Consider the following 22,499-nt stretch of genomic DNA (forward strand, 5'->3'; position numbering starts at 1 on the left):
TGATTTTCACCCGACCATACCATACCAGATAGGCACGCTATCGCCGCTTAATAAATCTTGCAGCAGATACTATCATAACACTGAGGCAAATTACTTCGTGGAGGAGTCTTTCGACGACCATTAATGGGATAAGCTTAGTCTCTGTTGATGCTGCGCTGCTTGCTTGATGCTTGGCAATGACATCCCATTATGCGAATCTGATGTCAACGAACGAGGAGTATGCCTATGTCACATGCTAAGCTGCCCTTGCAGCGAATCAGGTAGACATTAAAAGAAATCGGGTTCTGCGTGCTTGTGACGCATGAATGACTACCTTTTTGATGCGGGTAAAACGACCATCAGGCTCTTGTATGAAGGACAGACAGGTTCACCCAAGACTTATAAGAAGCCATATTTCGCGGAATAGATGGGGCAACTCAAGCGCCGAGCCATCTTCCAACCAGGACATATTTGAGAAGACAAACACACAGAAATATCACTGCAAACGCAACCATGGACTCTGCCAAAGAGACTGCCAAAGAGACCTTCCACAAGGTCACCCATCCTAGTATGGACTCAAGCAAGAACACCCAACAGCCGGCCAACGCCGGCCTCGAGCGAGACCTGGAGCCCAAGCCGCAAAAGGTTCATCTACCATCCGAAGGCGAAGACAGTGTATACACGCCGTCGGGTAAGCTCGCGGGAAAGAAGGCTCTTATCACCGGAGGAGACTCTGGTATCGGCCGTGCCGTAGCCATCCTGTTCGCTATGGAGGGCGCCACCGTGGCCATTGTCTACCTCCCGTCCGAGGAAGCGGACGCACAGCACACCAAGGCCCAGGTACAGAAGAACGGCGGGAAGGTCATCCTCATCGCCAGTGACCTGTCCCTGTCGATTAATTGCAAGGATGTCGCAAATCTGGCTGTAGAAGAGCTCGGCGGGATCGATATCTTGGTTAATAACGCTGCTACTAGGCAGGAGCAAGGAGATATTTGTGACATTTCCGAGTGAGTATACATCAACCAGTCATTTAGCGGAGCATATTCATAACAAACATTGTGACAACAGGGAACAGTGGGCGTCCACTTTCCGCGTCAATTTGGACTCGTACTTCCATCTTACCAAGTACGTGCTGCCACATTTGTCTAGGGGCGGCGTGATCATCAATAGTGCGTCCGTGGACTCCTATATCGGCGTCCCCAGCCGACTCGACTATGCGACGAGCAAGGGCGCCGTGGTTGCCTTCACTCGTGCACTCTCCAACCAGCTGGTTAAGAAAGGTATTCGCGTTAACGCAGTTGCTGCTGGGCCGGTGTGGACGCCACTTGTGGCCGCAGGCGTGAGCGAGCAGAGTCAACAGGGTCACGGGTTGGGGAATTGGACACCGATGGATAGAGTGGGACAGCCGAGTGAAATTGCGACAAGTTATGTATTCCTCGCATCTAAGGAGAGTACATTTATGAGTGGGCAGACCCTGCATCCCAATGGGGGCATTGTTGTCAATGGTTAATCTATATAGTACTATACGGATAAGAAATATGAATTCTTCAGCTTCTAAGAATCACAGAGGTTACCTGTTATGGGAAGCTATGAGCTATTAGAACATCCATTCGCCTTACCTGGTGTTTGGTATATGTCGACTCACCGTTGGCATTCGGCGCTGACAAGTACAAAGTCTGCCTCAGGATTTCATTTGTCTGTTGTCAAGATGCTTCTCCAAAACTGAAACCAAGGCCGATAAATCAATGGGCTACCATCTAAATGTGGCCCTACAAACAGCGTCGCAAGATTTCTCGGCAAGTGAGAGACGAGACTCCAAAGGCAAATCATCCGATAGGGAGCATTCTGTGACACCGTTAGAATGTGACAGGGGGCCAAGCTAACAGAGGAACCCCGATCGATCATGAAAGCCGACTCCTATTCTAGATCCTGGCGACCGGAGCCGGAGCTTGCCCCGTTAGATGGCAAAGCAACGAAAAAGATTACCTATCACAATATTACTGTCACTGTGACATTAATGGCGTCAAGAGGCAGTCATGCTTCGGTGGCCTGTGGTAGCATTCTCCCTCCTATGTACTCCGTACAACAATGGTGTCGCATACCACCACTCGGTTCGTGCGACTGGATGTAAAACATGGCCCCTTACTTGACTCCAGTCCTGACAGCATAGCTTAAATAACTGTGTCCGAACACGTGACTGTTTGATTTCTTTTCATCAATTCATTGGCTAACTGGTACTATTAATGATCCCTGTCGAGCCAGTTGTCTGACAAATGACGACTGCGGGGGAAAAATGTGACGACACACAAGAGTAATGCCAACGTTGAATACACACACATACTAACGCCGTTTACTGTCAAGTCATGAATTATTGAAAGAGAATAGACATTGTATTCCCAACTATTGCATAATTTTGCCGTAATAGGCTTTGTCGAATGCCATGAATGGGTTCGAGGCCCGAGGGGCAATGGCTATAAAAGATATTCCCTTTTGACTGCAGTGATCACAAGCGATAGTACCAAGGAGTTCCGACTATTGAATCCAGCAAACAACGGCAATTTCAAATATCATGGCTAAATATAAGACTGGCCAGTCAGTTCGCTACAAGCCAGTTGGCGGTAAGAGACGCTCCTTGCACCATTGTATTTAGTTTAGAACTGATTAATTAAGGTCCTGACTCGCAAACCTCTGAGACTGTTGGTGTTATTACTGACGTGTTGACGGAGCCTGGCATTCAAGCCGATCGAAATGTCCAAGCCAGCCCTGATTCTCCTCGGTACGAGGTAATAGAAGCAAACAATAACCAATGACGTTAGGTAGGCAACACTGACGCGCAAATTTAGATTCAGAATTCGAACACTGGCAAGGTAACTACAGTGTACGAGGCCAACATTCTCGGTCTATCCGAGTAAAGGCATTAAGAAGTTGGAGGAAGTAAGTAGATACCCGGCATCTCTAGGGGATAGGAATGTAGGAATACAAGAATGTAGTTCTAGCCTTCAATGAACTCTGTGGAGGTCCCCTGGATGCCCCCAACGCGGTGTCGGGCCGAGAGTGATTGTGGACCAACCATGACTCCATATCTACCCTCAAATATGGGATTTAAGGTGGCTGCAGTAGTTATCTGAATTGAGGTATTTTCTTGAGAATGGCAATTTGGTTTTCGCTGTGATGCATCTATACGCGTCCATTAGAAGACCGATCTTCAATCTCCTTGCCTTCCAAGTGTGCCGATAGATCCAGAGTGTATTGAGAGCAACAGACCGTACTATATTTGATGTTCATTGTGACGTCAAATTGGTACGGAAAATCATTACACTCGGCAGCACATCATCCGAGGAAATCTATCTAGGTCATGAAACAGCTCATCAACTCCCTAGGGCTACTTCTCGGATGCCCTCGCGACTTTCTATGAAGGTACATAATCAACTTTTTCGTTATCAACAGCAGTGCATCAGTGTTTGTTTTCCACTAATCTAAATACAGATTTATAGAGGTTTTAGGATTAAGGTTATAGTATAAGATACTTCTTATATTACTAATTGATACAACAAGGGAATATATAGCAAACTTATAAACGCTCTAAAATAATACAACTAAGGATTTGTGCTATCCTTTTATGATTGATGCACAGAGATCGACTTCTAGACAAAGTATTTATTGTTTCTGTTGCTCAGGTACTTGGCGTTGCACTATACCAACTCGCAATAATTGCTTCGCCGCCCCACCTACTCTTTGCACAATGGGAATCTTGGGCACATTGACCAGGATGACGCCGTAGTGATGAATTTTCTAGTTGATATGCTCTACACCTAGAATATATTTCGATTTAAAGGTCGGTTGGTAATCGTAATTTACCATCCACAACCCCTCTTTCGGCATAACCCCTCTTTCGGCATAACCCCTCTTTCAGCAAGCAAAATAAAAAAGCTTCACCAAAACTCATCAACTTCACTTACACAAATATTAGCCAAAATAAATAGCTTCGAGGACAATGCCTTTGCTGATTATAGAAATGATTGGAGTTAACGATTGTAGCCCTCTAAGGCTGTGCGGGGTATGCGATGTATGCATACCGTGCTATGGAAATAGTGTTAATTCAATCATCAATTTCCTCACCGCTCTTTTCTATGTTTTTTTGGCATTTTTCTGCGACAATGACAAAAAAAAAAGCCTAGATCAAGACTTCGATGGAAATATACAGAGGAAGATATGGCAGAGGCTATATTGGATATTACTGATAATGGCTTTTCGCCCCCTCAAGCCGCTCATAGACGGGGAGTGCCTCGGTGCACTCTAATAGACAGACTTAACGGCCCCGGGGCCGTGAAAGAGCAGATCCACCCTCATCGACGCTTGTCAAACAGCCAAGAGGATAGGCTGGCTCTCTGGATTCTCCGTCAGGTGTCCTTGGGATATGCTTCGTCCCACAGTCAGATCCGCGCCTGTGTCATGGGCTTGTTGAGGCAGCAGGGCGAACGTCCCAACTTGGGACGCAACTGGGTGAACAAGTTTATCAATCGTCGCGCAGACATAAAGACCAAGATAGGGAGACGTCAAGAAGCCAAAAGGTTCGACTCTTTCACACCTAAAGCGGTTCATTGGTACTTTGATATCAGGGAGGGCCAATATGGTTGGATCAAGCCTGAAAACACCATCAACGTTGATGAGGGGGGGTACTATGACTGGTTTCGGCAAGCATTCACCTCTGTTACCTGTCAGTGCTTGAGTTTTGGCCCACTAATCCTCTGGGTTCAGGTCTAGATAGCCTGGTCGTTGGAAGCCCGGACCCGAAGCGCAAGGCGTTCCTCAAGGGACCACAAACTCGGAATTGGACTTCATTCATCGAAGCTATCACTGCTGACGGCCGCACTTTGGCTCCTGGCATAACATCCAAGGGGAAGCAACTCCAGAAACAGTGGTTTCTTGATGAGTTCAAGCAGATAGCAGACTGGTATTATATAACATCGCCTAACGGGTGGACTGATGACCATATTGGCATTGAATGGCTGGAGAGAGTCTATCTGCCCCAGACCACGTCTGCTGACGACTCAGACGCGAGACTGATCATTTTAGATGGCCATGGAAGCCATGCAACAGTATGTTCTCCATTCTCCCCACCTCAAGATCAGTGCTGAGTGATGGAAGGATGAATGGATGGCCACGTGCTTTTTGAACAACGTTTATTGCTGCAATCTACCAGCACACTGCTCTCATGGACTCCAGTCACTGGATAATGGAGTATTTAATGCGTCGAAGGCTGCATATCGACGAGAGTTGGAAAAGTTCGCTTCGTTGACTGATTCCGCTCCAATGGACAAGGTAAATTTCATCAGGGCCTACGCCAAGGCTCGCCGAGCTGGAATGACTAAGAAGAACATACTGTCTGGCTGGAGGGTCACTGGAAACTGGCCCATTTCACGTGCTAAAGCATTACGGCACCCTGAAATCCAACAAGATAGGCCAAACGGCAGCCCAAGAGTGACTCCTGAACCCAGGCCGTATCTTGGCTCGGACGATACACCACAAACGAGCCGTCAAATTCGTGATCTTGGGTTGAACAAAACACCAAAGACGCGGAGACAGCATAACGTGATAGCCAAGGGCTTTGAAGCTCACCAGTAGACAGTAGCGGCGCATACTCCGAGGATTGCCAGCCTAGAGGAAGAATTGGCTCGGCTGAAAAGAGGGAAGAAGAGTAAGGCAGTGCCGAATCCTAACAAACGATTTATGACTCTTAGAGAGACTCTAGCTAGTAAGGAGCCCATACCAGAAGGGACGACTCGTTATACGCCTGTCGGGGTGGAATTCGTCTCTTCAAGCGAGCAAGAGTCAGAATCGGAGGCTAGTTCTGTTATCGAAGTCAGAGAGGAAAACATACCCCACCAACCACCCAGGCGGGCGCGGCGGATGGTGAAAAAAAAAAGAGTACAATAGATAGCCTTACTTATGACTCATTAAATGAATGATTTTAGGCATTTCTGTCAGTTTGGTCAAATCTGTGTAAGTGAAGTTGATGAGTTTTGGTGGAGCTTTTTTTATTTTGCCTGGCGAAAGAGGGGTTGTGGATGGTACTCGGATGCGCCTCAATTGCGAGCAACAACTTTATTTTCAAATACTGATCCTTCATTGGCCTGCGGGTTTTGCTCGTGAGTCTCTGAAAATAAAGATCCAGACCTCCGATTTTGGAGGCAGTTTCCTCTGAAAATGGCTACCCTCGAGCAGAGGACAAGAAGTTGACGGGCAATGAGGCCAATGATGACACCTATGAAGTAGCCGGCAGGCCGATAACTCATAACATGACCGATGTGGTTTGACTCGCAAATATTCCTCGTGGTATTCTCCCATAAAAGGGTAACAAGTATGAGACTGAAGACGAACGGTGTACTGCATTAGAAGACATACATATTGCACAGCTCACCTTCCAACACAACGGCCTGGCCACTTCCGAGGATGGTGGCCGAAACAAGTACGTGGCACGCCAAATCTTCCGTAGATTGTTTAAACAAGGTTAGCTCCCTACTTTTGTATTCACCGAGGGCAACTGGTCTGCCCAGTCGTCCAAGATTCGAGCTCCCACGCTCTCCCCAGCCCCTTCCTGTTCTGCCTTCTTTGCGAACCCCTCAGAATCTCGAAATATCGCGGCCAAAAAGCCAAGTCATAATCCAGTGAACCAGAACCATGATCTTATTTCTTATGCTCATGCTTCGGGTAATATAAGCGCCCCTCCATAGGACCCAGGCGAGCCTACCCGTCAGGCCTTCGGACGAACTTTGGGCTATGGCACGCCAGCTGCCAATGTAGGCGATTGTGCCGAGATTGAGGAAAAGGAAGGGCTTTGATTTGTTACCCACGGCTTCGCAGGAGCCATACTTATTCAGGGCCTTAGCCAGGTATTTGGCCTGCTGTGAGGCGACCTGTGCGGTGGCGGGGAGCGCCTCGCGCTCCATGACGGCGCAGTCGCCTATGGCGTAGACTTCGGGGAGGATGTCGTTGGGGGCACTGTGGCCGCTTTTGGAGTCGATGGCTTGGGCAGACCCAGTGGAGACGCGGACACGGAGGTGATCATCGACGACAAGACCGCCGCTCTTCTCGGCCTTGACAATGTGCCAGGTCTGCTGCTTACACAGCTGCTGTTCCTCTGGAGTGACGGGGGCGCGGATATCCTGTTCGACAAGCCTGTATTCGACAAGCCTGGCAACTAGGGGATTCTGCATCAGACCCGTACTCCAAACAACAATCCCGGCGCCAACCTCATCGTCGTACTCTTGGATCTTGATCTTGAGGCCACCCTTGCCATCCTCATCCGGACATATACTCTGGAGGTGATGCTGAGTCTTTATATGGATGCCCTGGCGGCGGAAGGTGTCGATGGTGTAGGAGGATAGCTTTTTGTCGAACATGGGCAGAATCTTGGGTGCAATGTCGTAGACGGTGATGCCAACAAATGGCATGAGGTCAGGGTAGATGCGAGCGAGGTCATCGTGGATGAGGTCGTGAAGCTCAGCGGCAAACTCTATGCCCGTGGGACCGCCGCCAACGACGGCAAAATGGAGCAGCTTGCGGCGCTGCTCGTCGGTCGTGGAAGGGAGCTCCGCACGCTCGAAGCACTGTAGGATGCGAAGGCGGATGGAGCGGGCGTCGCCGACGTCGCGGAGGAAGTTTGCATGCTCACGAGCGCCGGGAATGCCAAAGGTCTGGGAGTAGGCCCCGACAGCGAAGATGAGTTTGTCATAGGGGACCGTGATCATCTCACCCTTACGCTTGGTGAGAGTCTCCTTGACGGAGCCGGAGGAAGGGGTTTGAATAACGGACACGGCTGAGGAGCCACTGTCTCTGCCATCATTGTGCGGCGATGATTGAGTGGCGGGTGGGAGTGTGCGAGAGTTGATCTCGTCAGCATCCGGGTTCGTCTCGACACGGATGGTCCTGTTGGTAAAGTCGACATCATCGGCCCAGCCTTGGTGGAAGCGATCCGGCTGCAGGCGGCGAACGGGCTCGAGGATGGAGCGAAATTCGAGAGTGCCGACTGAAGTGGATGCCAATAGCGGAGTGAAAACAAAGTAGGAGCGCGGCGAGATGATGATGCGCTCGTACTTGGCGGGGTCAAGATTGCGGACCAGCGCGTAGCCAGCCCAGCCGGACCCCAGGACGACGACCCTCTCACGCTTTTTGCGCCCTTCTGTGTATGTTGCCTTAATTTCGGAGTTGTCGGTCGTTCCTTGATTGTGCTGTGGGGTATTTGCGGGCCTAGCGGCCGTTGATAGAGAGGTAGAAGAGGCAACAGCAACGTCTCGGCAAATGAGAAATCGAGAACGAGGGCGGGCCAAGCTCTGCCAGAAGCTCCTGAGCAACCTCGAAGACGCCATATCATCTGTGGATCTGATCAACTGAACTGTGATGTTTGATATTCGTTGAAGGTAATTAAGAGAAGAAAAATGGAGGGAGTCGAGAAGGCCTGCAAGACTTTCGACAGTATGAACCTTCACTGACGTCATATGGACCAAATCCGGGCCTGAACCTACGCACTCCTACATTATGTCTTGAAATTTACTTACAAGCGAATTAATTAATCAGTATCAGTATCGGCCTTACCAATCAGTACAGCTTGTTGAGAAGGCTGGTCGCGTTGGGCTAGACTACTCCTTTAACAGCTTCCAGACCTTATGCAACCAGTCTAAAGGGCTTGAACGCCTTCTCTATGACTGGCACATTGTACGACTGAAGGTAGAGCGGGAATCGGGGGTTGACGTATCTGTCCTTCTGGCAAGGTGGTGTGACCTGAGACTAATGCCAGTCCATCCAGGCACGTCGTTATAGTCTCTGGCGATGGGCTTAATAGAGAGAGGTCTAATATCGTGGAAGAGGTTTGTGATGGCGGGATCGATGGTCCTGACTCCTTTTTGGATGATATAGAAGAGAATGATGGGCTTAGTCTGTTAGAAACGGTTATGTTTATTCGTTCTGGATACTCACGTTATTGGGATTAGCATTAGCGTTTTTGAGCCAGTATGACCAATTAATCACACTGACAGGCTGCTTCTGAAAAAGGTGCTTGTTAGCAGCTTGGTAAACCTCCCCGACTTGATCACCACTGATGATAAAGGCCTTAATTGCCCAGTTTCAGTGCTTAATGTTGTAGATCTTGGCAGTAACTAAAGTCGCAATGCTAAAGTTGTAACCAGCTCCCTTTATGGCCTAGAAGAGGTTAAAGTTCTAGTCGACTATCTTGAAAGACCTATTTGGTGAGGATGCGGTTTATGGTGAGGATCTGATCCGCAATGATCCTATAGTGACCCTGGAGCGAACCACAGCTACCTCCGAGAGTAGGTCCCATGTAGCTAATGCATTTATAGGTTCTGGTCACTGCAGCTGTAAGCACCACGTATTTAACCGATTGAAGCTGACGTATCTGTCTACATTAGCAGTGTAGAAGGTATCGGTAACCTTCTTAGATACCGTTCTGCCACTAATTTTGACCGTCTTTCTATTAGGAAGATCTTCATGTCGTTGAGCTTATTGAGGTAAATCTTGATACTGTGGTCTATTTGACTGAGGGTGGTCATTGCTCTGTGGGCGGTGTTGAACACAAGGAAGGGCACGGCTTTCTTGTTGGCGAACTTGACCTGAGAGGATACATCAACGCCTGCGCTGCAGCCTGAACAAGGTCTGACACTCACCATCTCGGCAACCAGTGAAGGAAATAGTGCGGCCATAAATAAGAAGATGACGATATCATATTTAATATCGTATTGCTTGCACGGTACTTTTATAACGTGCAGTGCAAGTAATATCGGAAACCGTATAATACAGTGCATAGTCGTTTAAATATTGTGTAATTAATATTAAGTATAGTGCAAGTACTATATAATATAAGCAATATAAGATCTTTTTGTGACGGTTGGTTCCCAACTGTGGATAAACTAAGCCGTGCTAGGTTTATTGTTGGCAGATTGCGTAGGGCGTGATGCTGAGCGTTGTCGAAGTGTCACGTCTCTTAATGGTAGATTCAATGCGTGTTAGGCTTGATCAATGTAAAGAAGTTTTATTGATAGCTGGTGAACTAGAATCTATGGAAGTGCAAATGAATGTGTTCTATATACTTTGACGTGTTCACAGGGAGCGACGTGACTTGAGGTCGTCGTCGGTCCTGGAACGACGCGGTCCTGGAGCGCCGTCGTTCCTATACTTGTCGGTCCTTTCTTGGTTGGCTGCTAGGGTGGAGTTTTTTGTGGGGTACACGTGACGTAACCGCTGGGATCGTATCATGTTGGATACGCAGCTATACGATGGGGTGAGTGTATTAAGATGTGGAGCAGAATGTCGTGATGCTATTGATTGTCGACTTGATTCTTTTTGATCAGTCTGTAAGGGAGGGGTTGGTTCAATTCCCCCTCTTTTTCTGGATACAAGAATAATATTGTGATAAAGGAAAGTGGGGCCCTTTCCCAGCCGCCAATCTAACAATCACTCGCCCCATTTTGCTTAGTCATAAAGGCTAGTACGTACGGGGTACCGGAAGGTTATGAGATAACGTACACGATGAGCGTGCGGGACAGACAAGTGCGCGGGACACCCCACTTTTCACCTTAAAATCCAATTTTTAAAAGCTTATAAAAAACTTAACTTAAGCCTAAAATAGCTAAGATGTTAATATTTTATATATAAGTACTAAAATAATCTATATTAATTTTTTTAGATTTTATAAAAATCTTATATAGCTATAAACCTTAAAGTCTATTTACACTGTAAAATACATTGTATTTTAAGGTTTCATATATAAAATAAAATATTAAAAAATATTTAAAAAATATAATTTACTAATATTAACTATACTATTTTTAAAAATAATTTTTATAAATTTTTAGCTATTTTATTTAAGACTTAAAATGCAATAGGGTAAGCTGTTTTTTACTATGCAGTATACTGTTCCGTGCACTTGTCTGTTGTGATGGTTATAGGTTTCAAACAGGGAAACTAGTCTATACTAGGTTTATATTTACAGAAACGTAAGGCATATATACTAAGCTTAACTTAGGTGTTATGTCTCTTAATAATTAAGTAATGTATATTAGGCTTATTAATGTAAAGAAGTTTTATTAATAGCTAGTAAGTTAAGTTCTATTTAATACTAAATAAATATATATATTTATACTAGATATCTTTTAGGGTTAATTAGTAAGGTTATTATAGAATTAATAATAATTTAAATAGATTATTGCTAATTAAAAGAAATTAACTATAATTATAGAGTCTTGGCGCTAATTGTCTTTAGCGGGAGTGCTATTAATTAGTAAAAAATGTAAGTTATATATAGGTGCCTATTGGGTTGTAATATAATCTCTCCCCTCCCTAGGCCTTATCCTTGAGGCCTAGTTAAAGTAACTTCATTATTAGTCATTTTAGTATATTTAATCTTACTTTTATAATCCCTTAAAATATCTAACCGTATAGTAAAGGCTAAGAAAACGTCCTCTAATAATTGCAAATCTCTTTATATCTTTATTGCGGCATTTAGGAATCCTATTATGCCATACTCTAATTGTATTTATTAAGAAATAATAGAATCCTGCATTCTAGACCCTATAAAGTTAAATCGCTATAATCCTTATATTAAGTCTGGTTTCTTCTGTAATAGTTACGGTTTATCTGTGGCGGCTAGTAAGTTCTTCCTTATAAAATGTTTTATAGGTTTCTACTAATATAATATTAGCTCAAAAGATCGTTAATAAGAAGCGTTATCTCAAGCATAAAGAGAAGGCTGCTAAAAATAAACTAATTAAACTTTAAGCAGAATCTACTTATATTTATAATAAAATAAATACTCAGTTTGCCAAGATTACTTATTTAAGGCAGTAGTATCATTAGGTTAAGGTAAAGGGTCTAAATATAATTTAATGTAATCTAAACTTAATAAATAAGCTTAAAAGGGCAGAATGGAATAAGCAATCTGCTATAGAAGGTGCTATTATTAATAGTACCTTCTATAACTGGTCCGCTATTACTAAACAGTCTAAGTGAAAGTTATTAGGTCTTAGTACTTTTATTAATTCTGGTAGAAGTTCTTTAGGAGTTGCTAGGCATTAATAAGGTATTTTAGGGGTTTCTATATATTTTCGTTCTCTAGGTAGTTTTTCTATTTAATTAAGTACCTTATTTATCTATTGATTTTTTATATATCTCTAATTTCTTTTGCTTTATAGAGTTCTAGTCTATTAATTTCTTTTAATTTATTACTAGTTTTAATGTAAATTATATCTACTGCTAATTTAAGTAATAAAATGTAAAAGACAGGATAGATCCTAACCTTCAGTAGTAGGTCTAATTTATAGTTATTTATTAAGACCTTCTTTACAATCTTATATAGTCTGATATATTTAAAGTTAAGTTTGTAACTTAATTGTTTAGTAGTGATATTTTTTATAGATAGGTAGACTATATCTTCCTTTAAAAAGGTAGGTCCTCCTACTCTTTTAGGGTTATAATACCATTATATCTATTTTCTAATAAATTCAAGTTTTATTTAAAGTTTATTATATAGATTCTTTAGATTATCGCTTTTAAGTATAGCAGCTAGATTAACTGTTTTAGGTTCTTATACATTATAATATACATCTAGTATAAAGCCAAAATTGGCATCAGATAGTATAAGTTATATACTCTTATTATATATAGTATTATAAGTAAGTTAGGCGCAAGGCAACTTTTCTACCCAATCGTTTTATTTATAGTTAATATAACACTATAGGTATTATTCCAGTACTTAATTTATGCATTTTATCTATCTATCTACTTAAGGTCTAAATGCCATTATAAGCCTGTAATTTAGTCTTAAGTATACTATAAGTGCTTTCTAAAATCTTAATATAAATATTCCTCCTCTATTTAAGAGAATTTCTATTGGCATTCTATATATACTAACTATATATCTATAAAAGATATATACTAATTATTTGGTATCTATATCTTTTCTATAGGGTAGATAGTATAAGAACTTTATAAGTTAATCCACTATAACTATAATACTATCGTAAAAGATTCCAGTTAAGGGTTTTTCTAATAGTAATAGCTTAGTTATAAAATCCATTATAATTAAGTCTTAAGGTTATTATACTACTGGTAGTGGTTGTAGTTCTCTATAAGGTTTATATTATCAGGCTTTGGTTTTTACGTAAAGGTTATATTATTTAATAACTTCTTTTACCGTTTTTTATAAAATCTTATACCCTTATTATAGCAGTTATTTAAGGGTCTTTATAACTCTTTAGTGTCTATATATTAGGTATGTATAAAAATCCCTAATAAATTGCCTTATATCTCCTAAGGGCTCTCTTGCTTATGCCGTTTATATCTATCCCAGTATCTATATTAGTTATATAAACTGGTATTCTCCTTTATTATTTTTTTCTAGAAGTTATTTTATTATTTTAATTATGCTAGTATTATAGTCTAGTCTTCTGCTAATTGTATTTACTCTTTTGTTATTTAATCCTTTTCGGTAAATAATTATAAAGTTAAATTTATATAGGTATTTAGCATAATATAGCTATTATTAGTTAAGTTCTTATATTATAGTAAAGTGTAAAATATTTTAGTAGTTAGTATAAACTTTAATTTAATATATACTTCCCATAAGGTAATATCTAAATTCCTTAAAATAGTTAATAATTACTAAGAATTTTTTATTATAAATAGGATAGTTAATTTCTGCTTTATATAACTTATATAAATAGAATGCAATAGGGTGCAGTTTGCCTTAATTGTTGTATTAACTAATCTGTCTTCCTAGTATATAGTCTAATAAGTCAGTCTTAAGTTCTATTTCCTTATTAAGGTTAAATATAACTAGTATAGGTTTGCTAAAGATTGTATCTTATAGTTATTTAAATGCTTTTTAGATATCTGGTGCCTAAATGAACTTTCAGTCCTTTTTAATAAGTTCTATCAGTAAGTTTGCTATTTTACTAAAGTTTCTAATAAATTGTTAATAGTAATTAGTAAAACCTAAAAAGCTTTATACTTCCTTAACTATTTTAAGTATTAGCCAGTTTACTACTATTAAGATTTTCTTTTATTCTATTTTAATTTCTTTAGGTATAATAATATATTTTAAGAAATTTACTTCTTTTATATAAAAGTAACTCTTTTTTAGTTTAACTAGTAAATTAATATCTTATAGGGCTTTTAAAACCTTATAAATATATTCTTTATATTCTTCTTTATTATCTAAGAAGATTAAGATATTATCTAAATAGTATACTATAAAGACATCTAAATACTATTAAAGTATATTATTAATTATCTACTAAAATATTATAGGTGCATTAATAAGTCTAAATAGCATTACTAAATACTTAAAAAGTCTAAACTTAATTCTAAATACTATCTTCTATTTATCTCTTTCCTTAATATAAATCAGGTTATAGGCTCCTTTTAGGTTAAGAGCAGTAAAGATCTATTTTCCTTATAGGCAGTCCTTAAGTTCTATAATAAGTAGAAGTAGGGTCCTATTTTTAATAGTAAAGGCATTTAACCTTCTATAATCTATAATAAGTTATAGTTTCCTATTTTTCTTAAGAATAAATATTACTAAAAATCCTATTAATAATATAAATATCTTAATATTTCCTTTTATTAATTCTATTTTTAGGTATTCTTTTAAGGTATTAAGTTCCTTTTTATTTAAGTTATAAATCTTCTAGAATAGTAAGTCTTTTAATTTAAGCTATATTTTATAGTCTTAGTGGCTATACTATAGTACCTTTATTTTAAGTTCTTTACTAAATAGTTTCTTATAGATACAGTACTTTTTTAATATACTCTTAAGTTAGTCTTACTGTTTCTCCTTTTTAAATTCCTTTTAAATTTATAATTATTTATTTAGACTATATAGTTATATTTTAAAGAATCCTAAAATCTATTTATTTTATTATTTCTTACCTCTTATATACTTATATTTAACTTCTATTAAAGGTAGTAAATTCTTTACTTTATACTTACCTATACTATCCTTATTAGTTAGGGTTTAAGATCTCTTATTATTTATTATAATTATCTTATTATCGCTATTAGTATTACTAAAAAAGGTAACTTGGCCAGTCTTTCAGTCAATATAGAGGTTCTTTTTCTATAATTAATTAATATTTAGGAGGATATTAACTTCCTAATCTAGAGAAAGGATATTAAAGTCTATTCCTTGATTTTTTCTTTAGATAAAGACCTTAAGGTAATTAATCTCTTAATTAATAATTTTATTATTATAATTAAATAGTTGCCCTTCTATATTAATTAGTAGGTAAGGTCTCTATTTCTTTCTCTATAATAACTTTAGTTATATAACTATTTTTAGATTAATAAAATTTCGTTTAGCTCTATAGTTAATTTAAGTATTTAGCTATTTCCCTTTAATTTAAACTTTTAGTACTAGGCATTATAATATAAGATCTTTATATAGTTTTAGTATATTTATTAGTTTAAGTCATTCTTATCCAGTTTATTGGCTTATCTATAGCTTAGTTATAGATAGTATATAACCTTTCTTAATATATTTTAGTATATTTATTTGCAGTTGCTATTATTATATCCTTCTCTATTAAGGTAGTTATTAAGAAATTCTTTATTAAATAGTTATTATTAATATTCTTCTTTTAGTTTCTTATCTATAGTCTTGTATTTACTTGCTTATTTCTGTCTTAATAAGATATTCTATATTAGGTATAGGCTATCTGCCTTCTATTAGTATTAAATTTCCTTAGTATTTTTTAAGCTAGTGTTGTTAATTAAGGGTTCCTTCTGGAGATATTTATATCTTCCTTAAGTAATTTTATTAAATTCTTTTTCTATATCTTTAATAATCTTTATATTCTCTTTAATTCCTTATATTAATTTATTAACCTTATAGGTCTTTCTGTAAAGTGCTATATTAAATTGTAATTCTACTACTTTAAGGTAGTTATACTAAAGGTATATTAAATATCCTTCTATTTTATATATTAAGTAGGGCTTATTATTAGATATTCTGTTTATAGTTATAGAAAAGCAGTTATTATCTATCTTATCTAACTTATGTTATTTATACTAATAGTTCTTATATAAAACCTAGGCTATTTTATTATATTAAAGGTATGTTAGTATTATTTGTATATTATCTTATATATTAAATATAGGTTCCTTATATAGTAGGTTAAGTGTATTATTAGTATAGTACACTTTGATATAAACCTTACTTCCTATTTTTATATTTTAATATTCTCTGGCTCCTTATATATAGATATCTTTCTATATATTATAAATTCTTAAGCTATTTTTATTAACTTTCTTTTTATAGGGTTATTCCTATTTTTATAAGGTCTATTTATTTTAGTGGTAAAGGTATTAAGCAGTTATTTTAGTATATTTACCTCTATATTTTATACTATAGGGGCTTTATTTTTTCTTTTATTAAAGTTAGTTCCCTGCCTTAACTTCTTATACCTAATATTCTTTTCTGCTTTAAAGTGTTATCCTAATAGGGATATTATTAATTAGTTTAGATAACTGGCCTAATTCTTTTGTATTAGGGATAATAGCCTTTCCTTCCCTAATAACTTTTAGTATTTATAAGTTTCCTATCTTTAGTTACTTCTTAAGTTCTTTAAGCTTCCTTTTATTTATTTCTTCCCTTTATTTTCTTTATTTCTTATTAAAGTATTCTTATTTTTTAAGGTCCTTTATATATTTATAGTATTTCTAATTTTACAGCTTATTTTATTAGATTCTTTTTTATTTAAGTTCTTCTAAAGTGCATAACTTATTTCTTTTTCCAGGCTTCCCTTCTTCTTCAGGTTCTAATTAAGTAATTTCATTTTCCCTATTAAATTATCCATTATATCTACTTTATATCATTCCTAACATTTAGGTATATATAGCTATTTAGGGTTTGAGCTATTATGTTAGTCCCAGTATTTACTTACTGTAATTTAGATCTGGTGGCTTTTAAGGCTGTAAATATTATTGTGCTATATATCCAAATTAGTTATAGTTATAGCACTTGCATTTAGATATATCGCATACTTTACAATTTCTATTATTAGACCGGGTGGCTCCTAGAGTTATTAGTCCTTTATAGGATCTATATAAGGTATCATTTTAATAGCTTTCTTATTGCTATTATTAGTTTTAAGAGTTACTTTAGTTATTATTTCGTTATTAGTTAGGATAGTAAGGGTTAAAGTTATTTCCCCTCTTATAGTTTACTCTCTCCTTTCTGCATTTATACTGTTATTTATTAATTTTAATTACTATAGTAATATATATAGTTAGGTCTTTAGGCCTATTAGCTAGGTATAATTTATCTTTAACTTCTTCTTTTAGGCTTTAGTAATAGATTTCTATAAGTAAGTTATTATCCTATTAAGTTTTAGCGGCTAGCTATTAAAACTTAGCTAAGTAGGCTATATATAACTTATACTATCTAAATGCAAGCAGTTTAGCTGCTGCCTGGTATTCTTTATTAATTACTTTAAAATTATCCTTAAGTGCTTATTTAAAGTTTTTTTAATTTCTAAAGATATTTTAAGTATCTTAATCTTATAGGTTTTCTTTATTCTTAAGGTAGTCCCTTATAATTAGTTTAAATCAGTCTTTAATATTTCTTTAAATTAGTAATGCAGTAAATAGTAGCTTCTTAATTAGGCTATTTAGTTTATTTAGAAATAATTAAAAGTAACCTTTTATTTAGATAAAGAATAGAATTATATTACTTGCCTATCCTTTAAAGGGTTCTGGCTTAGGCAGCTTAAGTGCTTTTTTAGGGTCCCTTTTACAGTACTTATAATTGCCTCCTTTATTATTAGTAATAGTTTATGCATTTACCTAAACTTATAGTATATTAATGGTATTATAAAGTTATTAAACCTTAGCTGCTATTTTAGCATTACTAAAGTGTACTTTAATATAAGGAAGTATAGGGATACTGGCATTACTAGATATCTTAATAATATATTATTACTTAATATATATATAATATATATTAAATAAGAGCTATTAATATATAATGGTTATAGGTTTTAAATAGAGAAACTAGTTTATATTAAGTTTATATTTACAGAAATGTAAGGTATATATACTAAGCTTAACTTAAGTATTATATCTCTTAATAATTAAGTAATATATATTAGGCTTATTAATATAAAGAAGTTTTATTAATAGCTAGTAAGCTAAGTTCTATTTAATACTAAATAAATATATATATTTATACTAAATATCTTCTAGAGTTAATTAGTAAGGTTATTATAAGATTAGTGATGATTTAAATAGATTATTGCTAATTAAGAGAAATTGACTATAATTGTGGAGTCTTGGCGCTGATCGTCTTTAGCGGGAGTGCTGTTAATTGGTGAAAAATGTGGGTCGCATGTGGGTGCCTGTCGGGTCGTAATATCTGTCCCGCGCACTTGTCTGTCCCGCGCACTTGTCTGTCCCGCACGCTTATCGTGTACGTTACTTAATTTTTACAAAATACCACTAAAAACTCATGCCAATTGATATCTACTGAAACGATGAACTCTCCATCTATTCTTAATAAGATACAAGTTGAGGAATATAACTTCGGTGATCATAGCTTTTTTACACATGCACAGCAAAGAGGCTTAGGCCCCGCCGGAATAATAATTAGCCCGCCTGAAGAAGCCGGCGGCCACAATTTCATCCCTTTCAATGTAGAAAATCGTGACTTTCACATCAACATACTGCCCTCAACACCCTCGAGCTATTCCAGCTTTTTACACCAATATCCCTCGTATAGTCATGGGTCTACCACAGTGAAAGCTGGGTCTCGCATCTTATACAAAATGGCGTTATTGATAGCTACAACTCGGCCATTTCTAACCACTCGCGGATCAACAAGTGGGACGGGCTCTCGGTTGCGCAAGTGTATGTATGGCTCGGGTTGCTGATTTACCTAGGAATTGATAAGGAAAATACGATCAAGAGCCATTGGAGCTCCCCTTCCCTAGGTATTCAGTCCCCCCTCATTCAGCCATCAAATCTATGCCTCTATGGAGGTTCGAGATAATCTCACGCTATGTACGGACTTTTAACCACACCCTGCTTGACCTAGGCAATGAAGAGGACCTTCCGAAGGTATTCCAAGCTGCTGAACCGTGGTCTGACCTGATGCAGAAGGTGTCAGACCAGCTCTATATACCAGGGAATAACGTCACTGTGGATGAGTGTATGGTCCCTTTTCCAGGCAGGAGCAATGATACAACCCTAGTCAAGAATAAGCCTACGCCCGTGGGGTTTAAAGTCTGGTTTATCGTCCAAAACGGCCTCTTTATCCGGTGGCTGTGGCATGTGAAGGCATCACCATATACCGCTGTTATCATCGAGCTACCAATGAAGAACCCGGCTGCAAGTCGTAAAAGGGCTAGAAGAGGAAGGGAAGGCCCAAGGAGACTGTCTCCCTCAGCAATACAGCAGGAGTCGTAATTCACCTAGTCAATATGCTGCCAAAGTAGACCTATCACGTCTTTATGGATAACCTCTTTGCCTCGCCCGATCTCTTCCGTGCCCTTCAAGAAGCCGGTCACGGGGCCACAGGCACAGCCCGCCCTAACTGTGGCATCACCAAAGAGCGCAAGCTTGTAAAAGGGAAGGATAAGGCAGGTGTCTCAGGCTTTAAGTATAATAAAGTAAAGTCAATCCCTACAATTGACGGCCTCGTACGCCCAAGGGACTTATTTATATGCATTTCCCTTACTAATTCGTCCTTCCTAGGTCGCTCAAATCGCTTGGGAGGATAATAGCCTCGGGTTATTTCTCTCCACCGTATACAGCGGTGCCGATGACCAACGCACCCTATAGAGAAGGAAGAAGCCTGCCGATGAAGGGGCACAATCCAAGCCGATACAGGAGACCTTTGGTGATGTCGCAATAAAGGTTATTCCTATACCGACTGTATCTACTTCTTACAACGATGAAATGAATCATGTAGACCGAAGGAGATCAGACAAGGTCCTATACAAGCTATGAGCACCGATTTCGCCGTGGCCCGTGGCAGGCTCTCCTTTAGTCCTTCCTTCTTCATATAGCACTCGCGAATAGCTTCATTTTGCAGCTCGAAACCTCACAGCCGCGGTGGCCGCCTTACAAGACCCTCGAGAGCTGGAAAAGGTGCATTTCTGACGCCCTATTCATCAAATTTGCCCAAGAAAGCGGCGCAAGGAAGAGATCTCAGGCAGGGAAAGAGAAGGACATAAATGATACCCAGTTACGGCAAAATCACCTGCAAAGAGATATCAATCATGTCAACAGGGGGATATTCTCAGATTGCCTTGCTTGTAAAGGCTTTAGGCAGGGGCAGCCCCGACCTTTTAAAAAAAAGAAGGTTAAAAATACTCTCTTATAGCCGATAACAGCTAATACACGAAGTCGGCATCGAGGAGGCTCAGGTAGGCAGACCTGGTACGGCTGCCGAGTTTGTGAGGTAGCTCTTTGTAACAATCAAAACTGCTGGGACTTTTACCATCGTACATATTAGTATGTAGGGAGAAGTACGGTTAGTTTTATTCATTTTGATTGGTCCTATACCCCTGTCGTGAGCCGAAGGGCTGTACCGCTCAAAGGGATAGGTTTACCTTGCGTAAGCCCCTTCGCTTGACAGGCGAATACGAGGGTGGGAGGCTTGTTCATTTATCTCATTGATGAGGGCAACGTTTGTTTACAAACTTCTTGAGCTTCAGAGAAACTTTAAATGGATTCCCAGTAGCTCCCGCCGGTAAATGCCGATCAAGTCCCGGTCAAGCGGGCTCACCTGGGAAAACCCGTCTGCTCTTGTTTCTTGGTCAAGAATGAATGGCGTTGACTAAAATCCCCTGTGGCTTAGCCCGGTGACGATAGCTTGCCTGGATTGTCTTGGATGCTAGTTAGAATCGACAATGCCGACCAATGACACCCCTTCAGCGTCATTTAGACAAATTTACGCCTACAGGGGGGTTATCCAGCTAGCTAAGAACCTTGGAACAAATCTGTCTCGGCGACTCCAACGCGCGGGCGCAATTTGAATGCTGCAATGGTGGAACGAGGTAAACTCCTTACAAGACTGTCATTTTCTTATAATACCGAAGCTAGGGGTGCACATCTGCGTTGTATTTCCTCGTCTCACAAGCGTGAAATTCTTTTAAATCTTTTTATTTTTTTATTTTTTTATTTTTTTATTTTTTTATTTATTCTTTTATTTATATTATTTATTATCTTTTTTCGTATTTCTTGTTTATTTCTCTCTCATATTTCTCGTCCTACCATGAACTGCCTGAATGGCCTTGCCCAAGTCCTACGGCAGCCAAGATGGTCGGTGAAACAGGTCCAATCACGGCGTCTTTGGCGATCAACATGACCATCGCCGGCTTCTTTGCGGTTGCGTGCTACAATTGCGTCGAAATCCTCATCTCGCTTCTCGATCGCTTCAAGCGACACGACGGCCTGTATTTCTGGAGCATGCTGACAGCAACGTTGGGAATCGTGCTTCACTCGATAGTGGTATTGCTTCGCTACTATAGCTTGGGGCCTAACTTCCCGCTGGCGGTCTTGACATGTATCGGATGGTATGCTATGGTGACTGGCCAGTCTGTCGTTCTCTACTCCCGCCTGCATCTTATCATCGCAAATAGAGCAAAGAGCCGCTGGATCCTGGTTATGATTGTCACGAATTTTTGCATCCTTCACATTCCGGTTACAGTTCTGTTCCTCGGCAGCAATACACAAAATTCCGATCGGCTTCTTCCCGCGTTCGAGATCTATGAACGGATACAACTCGCTGGATTCTCTATACAAGAGTCCGTAATTTCAGGTCTTTACATCTGGGAAGCGGCCCACGGACTCCAGCCCATCTTCGCGATCAGAAGGGCCACGGAGCGCAAGGTGATCAGACACCTCATAATGGTCAACATCTTGGTTGTGCTGCTCGACATAAGCCTTCTTCTTACTCAATATCTGGACCACTTCCAGATCCAAACGACATACAAGCCGGTGGTTTACAGCATCAAGCTGAAGATGGAATTCGTTGTGCTCAACAGGCTGCTGCTCCTCGTTCGGCACAGGGAGTGCAACTGTATGCTGGTTGTAGACGAGCCTGAAGGTAGTGTTCCTCGGTCGTTCGGTGACCCCGAATTTCGTTCATTTGAACGAGGTCCACGTTCTAGGAGACCCAATGACGATGTGATTCAACTACATTACGTCCCGCCAACCAATGCATCATCATGCCTGGGCGATTATGGTTATCCAACGGCATCCCCATTCACTTTCTCGACATAAGTCGTGGCCGCGGCACATGGCATCACGGGAAGCCTAACAACAATTCAGTAACGACTGTGCCTGGCTAACCACAATTCAAAAACGATCTGGGGGCCAAATGATTTGCACCAGTACAGTAAAGTTACCCATTATAGTATACATCGAAATATAGCATTTGGATGATATTATATACCAAGTATGAAGTGATTCCAAGCCAGACTACGCCGTTGCGATAGGTTTGAAGTTTG

The 22,499-nt window shown here is 39.5% G+C and overlaps 7 protein-coding genes; 5 read left to right on the top strand and 2 right to left on the bottom strand.

Annotated features, from left to right (window-relative positions):
* Positions 1-492: 492 nt before the first annotated feature.
* FFUJ_02089 (related to short-chain alcohol dehydrogenase) lies at positions 493-1,489 on the top strand (the record flags this gene model as incomplete). XM_023573780.1 has 2 exons in its annotated part: positions 493-986; positions 1,048-1,489. The coding sequence occupies 2 exons, from the start codon at positions 493-495 to the stop codon at positions 1,487-1,489; spliced, it is 936 nt and encodes a 311-aa protein (XP_023427250.1).
* A 1,059-nt stretch (positions 1,490-2,548) lies between these two features.
* FFUJ_02090 (uncharacterized protein) lies at positions 2,549-2,891 on the top strand (the record flags this gene model as incomplete). XM_023573781.1 has 3 exons in its annotated part: positions 2,549-2,597; positions 2,650-2,762; positions 2,823-2,891. 3 exons carry the CDS (start codon positions 2,549-2,551, stop codon positions 2,889-2,891), a joined length of 231 nt encoding a protein of 76 aa, XP_023427251.1.
* Positions 2,892-4,191: 1,300 nt separating this feature from the next.
* On the top strand, positions 4,192-5,604 carry FFUJ_02091 (related to transposase; the record flags this gene model as incomplete). XM_023573782.1 has 3 exons in its annotated part: positions 4,192-4,696; positions 4,738-5,078; positions 5,128-5,604. The coding sequence occupies 3 exons, from the start codon at positions 4,192-4,194 to the stop codon at positions 5,602-5,604; spliced, it is 1,323 nt and encodes a 440-aa protein (XP_023427252.1).
* Positions 5,605-6,602: 998 nt separating this feature from the next.
* Positions 6,603-8,348, bottom strand: FFUJ_02092 (related to mitochondrial cytosolically directed NADH dehydrogenase; the record flags this gene model as incomplete). The annotated part of the gene is made up of 1 exon (XM_023573783.1): positions 6,603-8,348. One exon carries the CDS (start codon positions 8,346-8,348, stop codon positions 6,603-6,605), a length of 1,746 nt encoding a protein of 581 aa, XP_023427253.1.
* A 1,047-nt stretch (positions 8,349-9,395) lies between these two features.
* Positions 9,396-9,695, bottom strand: FFUJ_02093 (uncharacterized protein; the record flags this gene model as incomplete). XM_023573786.1 has 2 exons in its annotated part: positions 9,396-9,605; positions 9,660-9,695. 2 exons carry the CDS (start codon positions 9,693-9,695, stop codon positions 9,396-9,398), a joined length of 246 nt encoding a protein of 81 aa, XP_023427254.1.
* Positions 9,696-19,493: 9,798 nt separating this feature from the next.
* On the top strand, positions 19,494-19,824 carry FFUJ_02094 (uncharacterized protein; the record flags this gene model as incomplete). XM_023573787.1 has 2 exons in its annotated part: positions 19,494-19,682; positions 19,738-19,824. 2 exons carry the CDS (start codon positions 19,494-19,496, stop codon positions 19,822-19,824), a joined length of 276 nt encoding a protein of 91 aa, XP_023427255.1.
* Positions 19,825-21,306: 1,482 nt separating this feature from the next.
* Positions 21,307-22,272, top strand: FFUJ_02095 (uncharacterized protein; the record flags this gene model as incomplete). The annotated part of the gene is made up of 1 exon (XM_023573788.1): positions 21,307-22,272. One exon carries the CDS (start codon positions 21,307-21,309, stop codon positions 22,270-22,272), a length of 966 nt encoding a protein of 321 aa, XP_023427256.1.
* Between the last annotated feature and the right edge of the window lie 227 nt (positions 22,273-22,499).

This window comes from Fusarium fujikuroi, chromosome FFUJ_chr03 (assembly GCF_900079805.1).
Source record: "Fusarium fujikuroi IMI 58289 draft genome, chromosome FFUJ_chr03".
Classification (NCBI taxonomy): Eukaryota; Fungi; Ascomycota; class Sordariomycetes; order Hypocreales; family Nectriaceae; genus Fusarium; species Fusarium fujikuroi.